General features: G+C 47.3%; 1 protein-coding gene across 1 annotated transcript; it reads right to left on the minus strand.

Annotated features, from left to right (window-relative positions):
- Positions 1 to 5,130: 5,130 nt before the first annotated feature.
- Positions 5,131 to 11,710, minus strand: RBM8A (RNA binding motif protein 8A). The gene is made up of 6 exons (XM_015825368.1): positions 11,591 to 11,710; positions 9,256 to 9,315; positions 8,257 to 8,334; positions 7,273 to 7,409; positions 6,301 to 6,437; positions 5,131 to 5,324 (listed from the first exon to the last, which is right to left on the minus strand). The coding sequence occupies exons 1-6, from the start codon at positions 11,655 to 11,657 to the stop codon at positions 5,279 to 5,281; spliced, it is 525 nt and encodes a 174-aa protein (XP_015680854.1). The 5' UTR covers positions 11,658 to 11,710; the 3' UTR covers positions 5,131 to 5,278.
- Positions 11,711 to 15,272: the final 3,562 nt, after the last annotated feature.

Here is a 15,272-nt window from a genome sequence, read left to right on the forward strand (position 1 = left end):
GGTCATCTAGTCCAACCCCCTGCTCAGGTAGGAAACCCTATACCATTTCGGACAAATGGCTGTCCAGTCTCTTCTTAAAAACTTCCAGTGTTGCATTCACCGCTTCTGGAGGCAGGGTGTTCCACTGGTTAATTGTTCTAACTGTCAGGAAGTTTCTCCTTAGTTCTAGGTTGCTTCTCTCCTTGGTTAGTTTCCACCCGTTGCCTTTTGTCCTGCCTTCAGGTGCTTTGGAGAATAGGATGACCCCCATGCTTTGTGGCAGCCCCTGAGATATGGGAACTCTGCTATCATGTCCCCCCTCGTCCTTCTCTTCGTTAAACTAGACATACCCAATTCCAGCAACCGTTCCTTATATGTTTTAGCCTCCAGTCCCCTAATCATCTTTGTTGCTCTTCTCTGCACTCTTTCTAGGGTCTCAACATCTTTTTTACATCGTGGTGACCAAAACTGGACGTAGTATTCCAAGTGTAGCCTTACCAAGGCCTTGTAAAGTGGTATTAATACTTCACGTGATCTTGATTCTATCCCTCTGTTAATGCAGCCCAGCACTGTGTTGGCTTTTTTGGCAGCTGCAGCACACGGCTGGCTCCTATTTAGGTGATTGTCCACTAGGACTCCGAGATCCTTCTCATAGTTACTACTATTGAGCAAGGTACTCCCTATACTATACCTGCACATTTGTTTTTTCTTGCCTAAATGTAGAACCTTACTTTTTTCACCATTGAATTTCATTTTGTTAGATAGCGCCCAGTGTTCAAGTTTGTCAAGATCCTCCTGTACCTTAAGCCTGTAACTTCTGGAGTGTTGTGTATTCCTGCCAGCTGGTATATTCCTGTCATCTGCAAATTTGATGACTTACCTGATGAAGTGTTTGTGTAAATCAGGGCTAATGAGGAGAGGGGGGGAACCCCGGGGGAAATAAGAGAGGAAAAAAAGAAAAAGTGGGAGAAATAAGAGAATCAGCCCTAAAGAAAGAAAACACTAAAAAGCAAAGAGGAAAAGAGAGAGAAAAACAAAACAAAACAAGCCAGAAAGCCGCAGGCCCACAGGCCAAGAGAACTACGACTCCCGACACGCCACGGGAAGGGCGGAGGCCGTTTGCGCACGCGCCGGCCGGCATTGCCACGTCTCGGAGACTCGCTCCGCTGCCGCGCGTGTGCGCGTTTCCCCCCTCTCCCCCCACCACAACGTTTCCCCCCCCCTGCGGCGCGCGCTCGAGCGCATGCGCGGGCACGGGGCGAAGTCTTCCCTGGGGGAGTGAGGGGTGGGCGGCCGCGCTGAGTCCCCCTCCCGCCCCCAACCGGAGCAGCCGCGACCCCCGCCCGTAATGAGATCAGAATTTCTCCCCCCCCCGCGAAGACCCCTCCCCTTCTCTTCCCCCTCCGGGAGCGGAAGGACCCCCGCGCCGCCTCACCTCGGCCTCCCGCTCGGCGCCCGGTGCGAAATGGAGGGGCGGGCTCGGCCGGGGACGCCTCCGCCGGCTGCCACGTTCGCTCGCCCCGCCACCAGGGGGAGGAGCCGTCGCCAAGGAGGGAGGGAGGGAGGGAAACCGGGACCCCGCCCCTCGCCCCGCCCCCTCGCCTTGCTGCCGTCCCGCTTTCAGCCACGCTTTCAGCCCCAGGCGGGTCAGCAGGATGAAGGGGGTGGGTGGGCGGGCAGCCCCAGGACGGGTGGTCCTGGGCTTACGACCACAAGGGAGGCCCCCAATTTCTGTCGGCAGGCAAGACCGTTGAGGGAGTTTGGCCCCATTTTACCACCTTTCTGGCCGCCGTTGATTAGTGAGGAAGACGGTTGTTAAGTGAATCCGGCTTCCCCCGTTGACTTTGCTTGTCAGCAGGTGGCACTGGACCCCGGGACTCAGCAACAGTCGTAAGTATGAACCAGTTGCCAAGCATCCGAATGTCAATCACGTGATCGTAGGGATGCTGCCGAAGTTGTAAGTGTGAAAAATGGTCCTCGGTTACGTTTTTCAGTGCTGTTGTAACCTGGAACGGTCACTAAATGAAGTGTTGTAAGCCGAGGGCTGCTTGAAATTACGTGCAAAGCCGAAGGGGTGGCCCAAATTGCAAGAGAGGGGGCCGCCTTCGCAAGAGCCGGGTTTGGCCCAACCCTAGCCATGTGGGATGGGCTGTTTCCCACAGTGCGCAGAGCCCAGGGTCTGTTGACAGAAGCTGGTTACAATCCCAGGCAGGGAAGGTCAGGTTGTCCTTGACTTCAAGTTCATTTAGTGACCATTCGAAGTTACAGCAGCATTGAAAAATGTGACTTAGGACCATTTTTCTCACTTATGCCGCATCCCCATGATCGCGTGATCAAAATTCAGATACTTGGCAATTCGTTCAAATTTGTGACCGTTGCCATGTCCCAAGGTCACGTGATCCCCTTTTGCGATCTTCCGACAAGCAAAGTCAATGGGGGAAGCCAGATTCACTTAGCAACCAGGTTACCAACTTATCCACGGCAGTGATTCACTTAACAACTGTGGTGAGAAAAGTTGTAAAACGGGGCAAAACTCACTTAACAAGTGTCTCGCTTAGGAACATAAATTCTGGGCTCAATTGTAGTCATAAGTCAAGGACTACCTGTATGCTGAAGTTAAATAATTACATGTAATTGTAATTATTGCAAAGATGCCCATCTTGGCTACCCGTCTCGGAGGATTGATTTTCTCCTAAAGGGAGCAGAATTCATCTCAAAAATCAGGGTTCTGAAGAGGGACGTGTTCTCTGGGCTTCTTTAACAGGTTCTGCTGCTTTGAAAAGGTTTTGTGGGTTGCCGAGATGACACCCCTCAATCAGAACCAGCTTCCCACAGCGCATAGCGCCCTTCACAATACATGGAGCACAATTCTCAAAGATGGGGGCATTTCCATTTACAGACCTACAGTGAAGTTCTCCAGGACGTTGTATTTTTCTATAATGAACTGATTGAAAAGTGGGAATGATTTTTGCTTTTCCTCAACTTTAGTGATTCTGCAAAAAGTCCTGAGCTTTTGCAGAACTGATAGGGAAGCTTGCAGGAAGTAGGTGGCAGCTGTTAAAAAAAAAAAGGGGGGGGTGGACATGGATCAGCCGCTATAATTGTGTTGTTGACGCACTGCTGTTCAGAAAACAATAGCAGGCAAAATTGTATGCTGGAGTCAAATGCACTCTGGAAAAACAGATCACCTGTGCTTAGTTACCTGAACAGCAGAAACTAACTGGAGCAGATCTGCCTACCTGGTGTGCTGTAGAGACCAGGCCAAGACCGAAAAATTATTGAACTCTTTGAAACGTTATCCGAGCCAAGCCTTGGTAAGTTTCTGGAGCAAGCCTGCCTCTCCTTTGGGATTCCAGATGTTGGGATGGGAATGCTGGGAGTTAAAGTCTTCAGCCTTAAAGGGCTCTCCATGTTGGGGAAAATGTAGACCAGGGGTCCCCAACCCCCGGTCCGTGGCTGCGGAATGCCAGCAACCGGTCCACACAAACAAGCAAAGCCCCATCCGTGGGATGCAGGCAGCACACAAAACCACGCTCTCTGGTCCGTGGGAAAACCTCTCTCCATGTAACCGGTCCCTGGTGCCCAAAAGGTTGGGGACCTCTGAGATAGACACATCCCCACAGAAGACTTCACCCCCTGCCTGCGCATGGATGCTCCTGGGTTCAAGGATCTCAAGTGACTGTTCTTACTCTAGAACTTAGAAAGGTTCTCCTCAGGGCTGCGTCCTAAGTCCGCTGCTGTTCACCCTGTTGACCCACGACTGTTGTGTTGTTTGCCACCAACCATATTGTAAAGTTCGCAGCTGATACAACAGTAGTGGGCCTTGTTCAGGATGACAAGGTGGAAGCTTACCGCAAGGAGGTTGAGGGGTTGGTGAACTGGTGTAAGGAAAACAGCCTAGTTTTAAATACCAGAAAAACCAGAGATCAATTGTCGGTTTCAGAAAAGGAAGGCACAGCCACACTTCTCTGTGCATTAATGATTCACCAGTGGAGATGGTTACCAGCATCAAATTCCTGGGTGTGCAGCTAACGAGTAGGCTGGCTTGGTCGCTCAACAGTGAGAAACTGGTGAAGCGGGCACAGCAGCGCCTGCATTTTCTGCGTCGCATGAGAAAAGCACATCTTCCTTCCCCTGTCCTGACCACTTTCTACAGGGGGACGATCGAGAGCATCCTGTCATACAGCATCACAGTCTGGTTTGGAAGCATCCCTGCTTCAGACAGTAAGGCGTGCAGAGAGTGGTGAGGACGGCAGAAAAGATCACTGGCAGTTCCCTTCCTCCCATCCAGGACATAGCACAGAAGCGTTGTTTGAGCAGGGTCCGTAAGATCATCTGGGACACTACAGATCCTCTTCACGACCTGTTTTCCTTGTTACCTTCTGGGAGGAGGGGGCTTCGTGGTATCCGAAGCAGAACATCCAGATTCAGCCATAGTTTCATTCCATACACCTTGTGAACTCTCAAGCTTCCTTCTTCCGTTATATATTCAAGATGGACAGTATTTAATATTTATTTGCTATGTATATGTAGGGATGTGGGTCTATACATATGTTGCACATAGTATGTTTAGGTGTGTGTCATGTATGTGTTTCACTTTGAAAGCGGGCAACTTTCATTTTTGATGTGTGCCGTTGTGCCCATAGTAAAAAAATGACAATAAAGGTTATCTTATCTTATATCTTATCTACTATCCAATGGATTCCTGAACAAGGAGTTGTAAGTGTAAACCATGTTTATGCTATTTAGGGTTTTGTAATAAAAAAGAGTTACCACAGTTTAAAAAAACCCATAGCCTTTTATTCTGAATGCTGCTTCAGAGATCCTTTACAGGCTTAAAACCAGAATTATCTTTACAAACACAGAATAGGCGGGCAAAGTCAAAGGACACAGGAAAAAATGAAAATCTCAAGTCATTTGATAACAACAGTCAAAAGGTTAAGGGGAAAAAAATTAAAAATGATTAGTCTAATACAGGGGTAGGCAACCTTGGCTCTTTTATGACTGGTGGACTTCAACTCCCAGAATTCCTGAGCCAGCCATGCTGAGGGGAAAGGGAGAGGTTTCCAAGCTGAGCCATGCTGGCTCAGGAATTCTGGGAGTTGAAGTCCACGAGTCACAAAAGAGCCAAGGTTGCCTACCCCTGGTCTAATATAAAATTAAACAGGTGGCAGTTAGGGCAAATAAATGGGAACCCCCTTTGCCAAGACTGCATCTCTCCACTTGAATTCAGCCCGTTGAGTTAGGAAGGTGATGTCTGAGGCATTCACAGTGCGGGAGTTGCAAAATGGAAGCCGTTTCAGCGCCGTCTTCGGTCAGGACTTCGGCTTCTTCTACGGCCGCTCCTAGGCAGAAACAGACCAAGAGAAAATGAAAGGGTCTCTTGCTATTTGCAAATGTTTTTCTGCTACACAAATCCATTCAGGGCCTGACCTATTTCCACGTGTTTAATAAAAGAAAAATAATGCATGCATCATAGAATCGTGGGACTGGAAGGGCTCTTGAAGATCTTCTAGTCTAACCCCCTCTAAGACAGGAGTCCTCATACCATCCCAGACAAATGATTCTGCAATCATTTCCCGAGAACTCCCTTGATGTAGCACCCAGAACAACTCCGAGAGGCAAGCTGTTCCACTGACGAATTGTTCGCACTGAGGAAATTCCTCCATTTTCAGTGTTTGAAAACACTGAATGTGTTTTCCATCCCAGCTGAGCCTAAATGACCATTCGGTGACTGCCCTACGCCTTTATAATAATAATAATAATAATAATGATAAAGTTGGAAGGGACCTTGTAGGTCATCTACTCCAACCCCTTGCCCAAGCAGGAGACCCTATACCATTTCGGACAAATGGCTGTCCAGTCTCTTCTTAGAAAACCTCCAGCGATGAAGCATTCACCGCTTCTGGAGGCAGGTGGTTCCACTGGTTAATTGTTCTGTCAGGAAGTTTCTCCTTAGTTCCAGGTTGCTTCTCTCCTTGATCAGTTTCCATCTGTTGCTTCTTGTCCTGCCTTCAGGCGCCTTGGAGAATAGCTTGACTCCCTCTTCTTTGTGGCAGCCCCTGAGATACTGGAAGACTGCTATCATGTCCCCCCTTGTCCTTCTCTTCGTTAAACTAGACATACCCAATTCCAGCAGCCTTTCCTTATATGCTTTAGCCTCCAGTCCCCTAATCATCTTTGTTGCTCTTCTCTGTACTCTTTCTAGAGTACTTTTAACTATTGTACTTTAACTACTTCGCATTCCCAGAAGGTACACACAGACTTGGTGCACATCTGGCAGACTGAAAGTTTGTTCGTGGGCTTCAAACCCCCCCCCACCTTCGTTTTCCTTTCGGAGGGCCTCTGACGAAGCACCAGTCCACGCTGATGGGCTGCCCCATCAGGTCCTGCCCATTCAGGCCTTCCATGGCGGCTTGGGCCTCTTTGTAGGTCTCGTATTCCACCAGCGTGTAACCCTGCAAGACATTTGGGAAAGAGGTGTGAGCGCTCCCAACAACATGCTATCAGCCCAAAGGATTCATTCAAGCAGGCCTTACTCTCTTGATTCCTGGCAAATCTGTGACTATCTTGACTTCCTTAGCCACGGTTTAGAGAGTTAGTCACAGATTATGCCACAATCAAACCAAAGGTTGGCTTAGTACAGGCTTACAAGTTCATTTAGTGACCATTCAAAGTTTACAACGGCACTGAAAAAAGCGACTTACGACCATTTTCACAGTTATGGCCTTTGTGGCATCCCCATGGTCACGTGATCAAAATTCAGATGCCTGGCAACTGGCTCATATTTACGACGGCTGCAGTGTCCTGGGGGGGGGGGGTGTCACGTGATCCCCTTTTGCAACTTTCTGACAAGAAAAGCCAATGGGGAAGCCGGATTCACTTAACAATCTGGTTCCTAACTAATCAGCTGCAGGGATTCACTTAACAACTGTGGCAAGAAAGGTCATAACATGGGGCAAAACTCACTTAACAAACATCTCGTCTAACAACAGAAATTTGGGGCTCCGTTGCAGTCGTTGAGTCGAGGACTACCTCTCCTGGGGCGACCCCCTCCCCTTCAGCCTGCTGACCCGCTCAACTGCGGTCGTAACTCGGAGACTACCTGTCGTTTGTAAACTCGCCTCACGTCAAGAAAGCGGGCAATCAGGAATACCTGTCGCTCCCAAGAGCCTCTCATCAGAACACTGAATGTGTTTTCCATCCCAGCTGAGCCTAAATGACCATTCGGTGACTTCCCTACGCCTTTCTCTGGGAAGAACCAGCCCCACAAGCTGCCCCACTCATACATGCCTTCAGATAGCCTGTCCGCCGGTCAAGATTCAAGTGGAGGTTCTTGATCTCCCCAAACTCAGCAAACTTGTCATGAATGTCCTCCTCAGTGGCCTCCTCGTGCACGCCCGTCACAAAGAGGATCCAACCTTCCACCGCTGGAGAGACACAAAGGGTCAAAAAAAGATGAGGCTCAAAGTGAAGGACCATTTGAAACGCGCACAGGGAAACTGTTGACACACTAAACAGCGGTTCTCAACCTGTGGGTCGCAACCCCTTTGGGGGTCGAACGACCCTTTCACAGGGGTCGTTTTCAAGATGGAGGAGTCAGATTTAAACACAGGTCCAGATGAAGAGCATTTGCCCATACAATAATAGGCCTTTACGGCTGCCTGTTAAGAACAATATGATTGTTTGAACACTTGGCTAGAATCGCATCCCTGACACACTTGTCAGCAAGGCAAATTGCTGAGGTAAACAAGGAAAGTCTCCGAAGTCAGAGCGCCGATTGGATAGAATCAGCTCAAAAGGCGGGTTTAGGAGTGGCTGCCGCCACCGATTGGCTGAGCGATTTGAGCGGGAAGTGGCGGCTGAAGCGAAGCCGGAAGAGAGGCGCGTGGGCCACGCACGCGCTCTGCCGCCGCCATGGAAGGCCGCGACTGGGACCAGAGGGTGCTGCCTGTGTGCGCCGGTGCAATGTTGGCTACCACTCTGGTCGTGGAGGTGCTGCTGGTGCTGCTGCGGTTCCGTCCGCCCGGAGAACCGTTCCCGTTGTGGCCCATCACCTTGCTGCTTTTCCTGCTGGCCAGCGCGCTGGAGAACACCCGGCGCTTCATCATACCTTCGCCCAGCACGCGCGGCATCATGCTGGTGGGGGCGGGGCAAGGATGGGAGTGAATGGGCGTGGTTAGGGTCGCGGCGGGGCGGGGGCCAATGGGTCGCGGAATTAGGAAGGTTGAGAACCACTGCGTTAAAAGGAAGAAAAAAGTAAGGGCGTCGTCTCACATCTCTGAGGACCCGGTTCGTCGCCATCTTGTTCCACACTGTCGTAATCCTCACGAACGCGGGCTCTGGAGCCCTCTTCTGTTCGGATACGCCCAGGAGCAAAAAACAGAAAATGGGTTTTAGAGAGAAACTAAACTTTTGACACATACACACACACACACACACACACACACACACACACACACACACCATATGTAATTAAATACAAGTAGCAACTGAACACATTCCCGGAGGTATTGTAAGCTGGTTCTTACTCTCAAAGAATAGCAAGTGGGAAACCTACATGGCACACCTCGCCTCCCAGACAAGGGGAGAGAGCAACCGCACTTAGACGTATATCCTGCTTCAGTGTTTTACAACCCTAAGCAGTTTACAAAGCCAGCCTCTTGTCCCCCAACAATCTGGGTCCTCGTTTTACCGACCTCGGAAGGACGGAAGGCTGAGTCAACTTTGAGCCGGTCAGGATCGAACTGCCGGCAGTGGGCAGAATTAGCCTGCAATGCTGCATTCTAACCACTGTGCCACCACTGCTCTAGGGATGGCAAAACCAGTTTAATTTCTCACAGCTTGGGAGGAACGTGCCTTTGAAAAACCTCACAGTGATGACACAAACAAACTTTTATTCTGTTCTAGTGTTGGTCAAGCACAAATTTTTAACTATCTAGGTCCCAAACCATGCCTGTATCTCGTGTAGAATGGGATGGAACATGTCACAGGCAATACCATTTATTTATATTTATTTATATCCCACCTTTACCATTTTCATAAATAAAATATCTTTTATCACTCAGATAAGTGATTCAAGGTGGCAAACGTACCCAATTCTCCTTCCTTTTCCCCCCCAAAACAACAACCCTGTGGGGGTAAATTAGGCTAAGAGAGTATAACTGGTCCAAAGTCACCCAATCGATTTTTGTGCCTAAGGTGGGACTGGAACATACAGTCTCCTGGTTGCTAGTCCTCATGACCAACTGCAGCTAAGCTGAAAGAACAACTTACCTGACCCAAAACCTCTGCCTTTCCTTTTCTTCGCCTTTTCCTTCAATTTGTGGATGCTTTCTGAAGAGAAATCAAATATATTTGGATCAGTTAACAACAAAGAATGGAAAACGCTTCGCTTGTAATGACTGCACAGTCACTCTGAAAGCCCAATTCACAATACAGATAGTCTCGACTTACAACCATTCATTTAGTGACTGTTCAAAGTTACAGCAGCACTGAAAAAAGTGACTTATGATCATTTTTCACACGGCTGTTGCAGCATCCCCATGGTCATGTGATCAAAATTGAGGTGCTTGCCAACTGACTCATATTTATGACTGTCGCTGCGTCCCGGGATCATGTGCAATCCCCTTTTGCGACCTTCAACAAGCAAAGTCAATGGGGGAGCCAGATTCACTCAACAACCGTGTTTACTAACTTAGCAATTGCGGTGATTCACTTAACAACTACAGCAGTAAAAGACGCAAAATGGGCAAAACTTAACAACTGTCTTGCTTAGCAATGGAAATGTTGGGCTCAACTGTGGACATAGGTCGAGGACTACCTATACAAGTTGAATTGTGACAAGAGATGAAGAAACGTGGACTGTTTATTCTTCATACAAAAAGGATTATGTGGGGACATGATGTTCTTCAAAGCCTGAAAAAATCCCACATATAAGAAGTTAACTCATTGCCCCCTTCCATCCCGGAGTGCAGAACATGGAATGACAGATTTAGGTACAGGTAGTCTTCGACTTACAACAGTTCATTTAATGACTGTTCAAAGTTACGGCAACACTAAAAAAAAGTGTGGCTGCTGCAGCATCCCACGGTTACGTGATCAAAATTCAGATGCTTGACAACTGGTTCATATTTATGACGGTGGCAGTGTCCTGGGGTCACGTGATCCCCTTTTGCAACATTCTGACCAGCAAAGTCAATGAGGAAGCCAGCTTCACTTAACAACCGGGTTACTAACTTATCCATGGCAGTGATTCACTTAGCAATTGTGGCAAGAAAAGTTGTTAAGTGGGACAAAACTCACTTAACAAATTAGCAACATAAATTTTGGGCTCAATTGTGGGTGTTCATCAAGGATTACCTGTAATAGGAAGCCGATTATAAGTAAATACCAGAAAAAAAATTAATGCTAAGAACAGAACCAACAAGCTAAGAAAAGGGTCCTCTGCCCTACAATCACAGGACAGCTAGATGACCTGAAAGAAAGTTCCCTAGTGGGATCTTCAGTGAAAATTAACAACATTCAGAAGAAGCCGCTTAACTGTTACGTGCAAAAAAAAAAAAGAATAAAAACAAAGACAAGAACCCAGAATTCACACACAGGGAAAATAAGCCCATCAGTAGAAGATCAGGGAAAACAGCTTTTTAACTAAAACATGATTTGAACATGAACATATAAAGCATTTAAACTTCGGTTTTACATTTCCTTTACTAATTTCCTACTTATTTATACTTCATATTCCTCAACCGTCCAGCTCCCTCGGAGAGGGGCTCTGGGTGGTGTACAATATAATCAGAACAAAATAGCAGAGTTGAAAGGGACCTTGGAGGTCTTCTAGTCCAACCCCTTGCTCAAGCAGGGGACCCTAGACCAGGGGTAGGCAACCTTGGCTCTTTTATGACTTGGGGACTTCAACTCCCAGAATTCCTGAGCCAGCACGGCTCAGCTTGGAAGCCTCTCCCTTTCCCCTCAGCGTGGCTGGCTCAGGAATTCTGGGAGTTGAAGTCCACGAGTCATAAAAGAGCCAAGGTTGCCTACCCCTGCCCTAGACCATTTCAGACAAATGGAGGAGAGGCCCAAGGCAATTTGAGTACGTTTAATCTTTAGAAAAGATCACTGAGGGATGTAGGATAACATTTTTCAAATACACAAAAGAGTAAGCCACACAACCACCTCAAGACCCGTTCTCTCTCATGCAGTGTGCAGGACGCTAGTTGAGCTCTTGAATGCTCAAGAAAATAACAGAGATAACCGAATAACAGAGCTGGAAGGGATCTTGGAGGTCATCTAGCCCAACCCAACCCCCGCTCTGGCAGGAGACCCTGTACAAGTGGCTGTCCAGTGATGGGGCACCCACAACTTCTGGTGGCAAGCCGTTCCACTGGCTAATTCTTCCCCCAGTCAGGACATTTCAGTAAATAATCAGTGAAATGTGTTTAATGGCCGTCTTAAGCGCTCGCTAAAATTGAGAAATGGGAAATGATGTACTGAAAGGAATAAAAGCAGCGCGCATGCGCAGCTCGTCAGCCTCCGCGGCCCACCTCGCAGGGCTATTGCGACGCGGGCGGCCGCTAAAGAAGCTAAAGCAGGGGAATGGCGCGAGCCGTACCGTCGCCATCCTCGTCCATGGCGAAGTCCTCGCCGCCCGCCTCGTGAAGGTCCAGCACGTCAGCCATGTCGGCCCACCAAAAGAGGTTTCTCCAAAGCGGCCGTCGAAACTACTGCCGCCGGCCTCGCAAGGGATGACGGGATGGCTTCCGGCCGGGACAGGAAGTGCAGCCTGCTCCTGAAGGCAGAGAGCGGTCCCGGCAGCCATTTAGAGAAGGTCCGACCTACAAGAGGGCTTACTGAGTCTGCGCGGCAGCTTCGGAGACGGAGCTCCTGGGGCAGAGCGCCATTTTGGGAAGGCTTTTCCTCGGAACGATGGAGGCGTCCCAGGCCGCCCCTTGCGGCGCCGCCGGGAATTGCAGCGCCAAATTCCAAATGGCGGCTTTCATATTTCACCTAAGACCGTTGCGGCATCCCCATAGTCACGTGATCAAAATTTGGATGCTTGGCAACTGACTCGTATTTATGAGGGTCGCAGTGTCCCAGGGTCACGTGATCCCCTTTTATGGCCTTCTGACAAGCAATGGGGAAGCCAGTTTGACTTAATGACCGGGTTACGAACAACTACTGCGGTGATTCACTTAACAATGGTGGCATAAAAGGGTCATAAAATGGGGCAAGATTCCCTTAAGTATTAGTACCGCTTTATAAATCCTTAGTAAGGTCACACCTGGAATACTGCAGCCAATTTTGGTCACCATATCACAAAAAAGATGTTGAGACCTTGGAAAAAATTCAGAGAAGAGCAACTAAGACGATCCAAGGCCTGGAGACCAAAACGTATGAAGAATGGCTGCAGGACTTGGGTTTGGCCAGTCTAAAGAAAAGAAGAAATAGGGGAGACATGATAGCAGTATTCCAGTATTTGAGGGGCTGCCACAAAGAAGAGGGGGTCAGGTTGTTCACCAGAGCACCAGAGGGAAGGACGAGAAACAATGGTTGGAAACTGATCAAGGAGAGAAGCAACCTGGAATTAAGGAGAAACTTCCTGACAGTCAGGACAATCAACCAGTGGAACAGCTTGCCACAAGAAATCATGGGCGCTCCCTCACTGGAGATTTTCAAGAAGAGACTGGACATTCACCTGTCTGGGACGGTAGAGGTTCTCCTGCTTGAGCAGGGGGCTGGACTAGAAGACCTCCAAGGTCCCTTCCAGCTCCTGTTCTATTCTATTCTATTCTATTCTATTCTATTCTATTCTATTTTTTATTCTATTATTTCACTTAGCAACAAGGATTTTGGGCTCAGTTGTGGCTGTGAGCAGCAGCAACAGAGGAAGAAGCTGCAGGCAATTCTGGAGGGATGGAGACAGCTCAGGATACCATGGCAACAGTATTGAAAGCCGGTGAGAGATCAAGGAGCACAAGAATCAAAGCATCCTCTTTCTCCTGGCTCTGCCACAGATCATCTACAGTAAAGCATGCCGTACTTCACGGACTTGCATTTAGATATGAAACTTTTATTACAAACCCACAGATCAGCCTTGATAAATTTGAGGAGCTTGGCAAAAACATTTTAAAATAAGCTGTATCTCTTGTTCAAGGAGTTATCAAATTTGCTGAGAAAATTGGTTTGGTGTAGAAATCAGACTGGGCTACAAACAACTTAAGTTCTAGTCCTACCTTACGTACAAAGCCAGTCACTCCCTTCCAGCCCTAGGAAGTAGGCAAGGGTAAACCACTCCTGAAAACGTTGCCGAAAAAACTGCATGGACTTGTCAGTGATCACCAGGGTCTGCCGGACACATCCTCCTTCAATGCTCTTTTTATAGAGATATTCGAAAAAACCCTTATCTTCCCAATAATTGATAGGTATTTGGACCGTTCCGACACTGCTTATCTCCAGCGTCTGATCAAATCGCTGTGCGATTACAGCACAGCTGGATAGATTCTGCACAGCAGCACTGGGGATTTGTCGGAAACGGGTGATTAATCCATCCTAGTGATTTTACACAATGCAGCAAACCGTTTTGTATTATCCCCCTCTTGCATTTTAGTATTTAATGATGATGGGCCTCACAGTGTAAGGATTGAAATTATATTATAGCTAGGCCATGCTGAGTTTTGCTTGGGGGCAACTGACAGATTGGATGCCAAATTGTGATTTTAATATAGATGTTATCTGTCATTTATTATTTTATTCTATAATTTTTTTAACTGGATGTTCCTTGAGAGTTTTTAACTCGCTCTGGTCTTTTGACTGTAATAAATATTGACTTGATTTGGCTCACCTGGGTCCTGACTATCTGAAAGGCGTGTGGGTGTGCCCATGAGTACATCCACATAAGATTTGCAAAAGTGTTAATTCTTAAAAAAAGGAATGGGTAGAGAGGCTTGGCAAGCTTCCTGCTTGAATGGACAGACCCCTTCATGTGGGCAGTGGCCGCAGGAAGGCTACTGCTGAGAAAGGACCTCTCTTTTTCCTCAGCTCCACAATAAGGCATCACTTGGTACTGATATTCCTGCAGCCCAATGGCCACGTCTGTCCAGGAGGAGCAGATAAGATCCAAATGTTTCTAAAAAGGCTTCACTTCCAAACAGTGGAAAGAACAAGAGAAAGAACTTTTCCCAAATCCTGTTTATTACACAAAGCTACGCATTACAAAAGAAATCCCGAACACACAAATCAAGAAAGAGACAAGCAGCATAAAAGGGTAACACTGCATGGATAATCTGGAGATTATCAATAGTTACAGGAAACAGAATGGTCAGAAAAAAAAAACAGCACCAGAAGGAAGTACAGTATTCACGTTTGGGTCAAGTGAAAACTGTGCTATTCAGTTTTCAAAACTATTCAGACTGTCTCTGGATAGATTCGGGCAAGAAAAAATAACCCAAATACGGTAACTTACCAGTTGGCCAGGCCAGGGTGAACACAGGAGACATTCCTGTACACATTCGTCTTCAAAGAATTTTAGTTACAAGCTAACTTTATAAATGCTTTAAACATTAATATTGTGTAAACAATAGCTATGTATAAAATATATAAATATATATATATATAAAAAAGGATATTATTTTATTACTTCATGTATGCAAATGACAAGGTATTGAAGATCTGAAGACCAAAGAATGTTTTCTTGAGCCCACTGATCACCAGTTAATAATTCCACCAGTCAATCAAATCTTTATTATAACCATAAACCAGAACAGACCACCCATCTTTTGCAAATTGTTCCGTTTACGTTGAGAGGGCCTGAAGCTTTTGATCAAGAGATCTCTTATGCCACGTTTTTGTACCGGATTAGGGCTTGAAGCTTGCTTATGCATGACAAAAAAACAGCAAAGAACCAAACTAACCTGACATGCAGGAGACCAACATTCTCTAAGTGTCCGGAGACTTTGAAAGTAAACCCTGAACAAAACAACGTAAAATTAAGTCATAGTCAATACAGATAGTCCTCGATTTACGATATTAGTGTAGCAACTCTTCAAAGTTAATGGCACTGAAAAAAGGGAGGACCATCCTCACACTGACAACCATCACAGCACTTCCGTAGTGACGTGTTTGGCCCCGATTTCTGCTGAATAAAAGCCCTCAATGAATTTACTGGATGGGTTGCATAACGCAAATAAAAGAAAAAACATATATGAAGAACGGTTGCAGGAACTGGGTATGTCTAGTCTAGTGAAAAGAAGGACTGGGGGTTACACGATAGTAATGTTCCAGTATTTGAGAGAGGC

Source organism: Protobothrops mucrosquamatus, unplaced genomic scaffold (assembly GCF_001527695.2).
Source record: "Protobothrops mucrosquamatus isolate PMUCROS unplaced genomic scaffold, P.Mucros_1.0 scaffold2604, whole genome shotgun sequence".
In the NCBI taxonomy this organism is placed as follows: Eukaryota; Metazoa; Chordata; class Lepidosauria; order Squamata; family Viperidae; genus Protobothrops; species Protobothrops mucrosquamatus.

Coding starts and splice junctions, on each gene's coding strand:
- RBM8A (XM_015825368.1), bottom strand. CDS start 11,657: ATGGCTGACGTGCTGGACCTTCACGAGGCGGGCGGCGAGGACTTCGCC. Junction 9,316..11,590: donor CATGGACGAGGATGGCGACG/GTACGGCTCGCG, acceptor ATTTCTCTTCAG/AAAGCATCCACAAATTGAAG. Junction 6,438..7,272: donor GGCGGACAGGCTATCTGAAG/GCATGTATGAGT, acceptor AATGTCTTGCAG/GGTTACACGCTGGTGGAATA.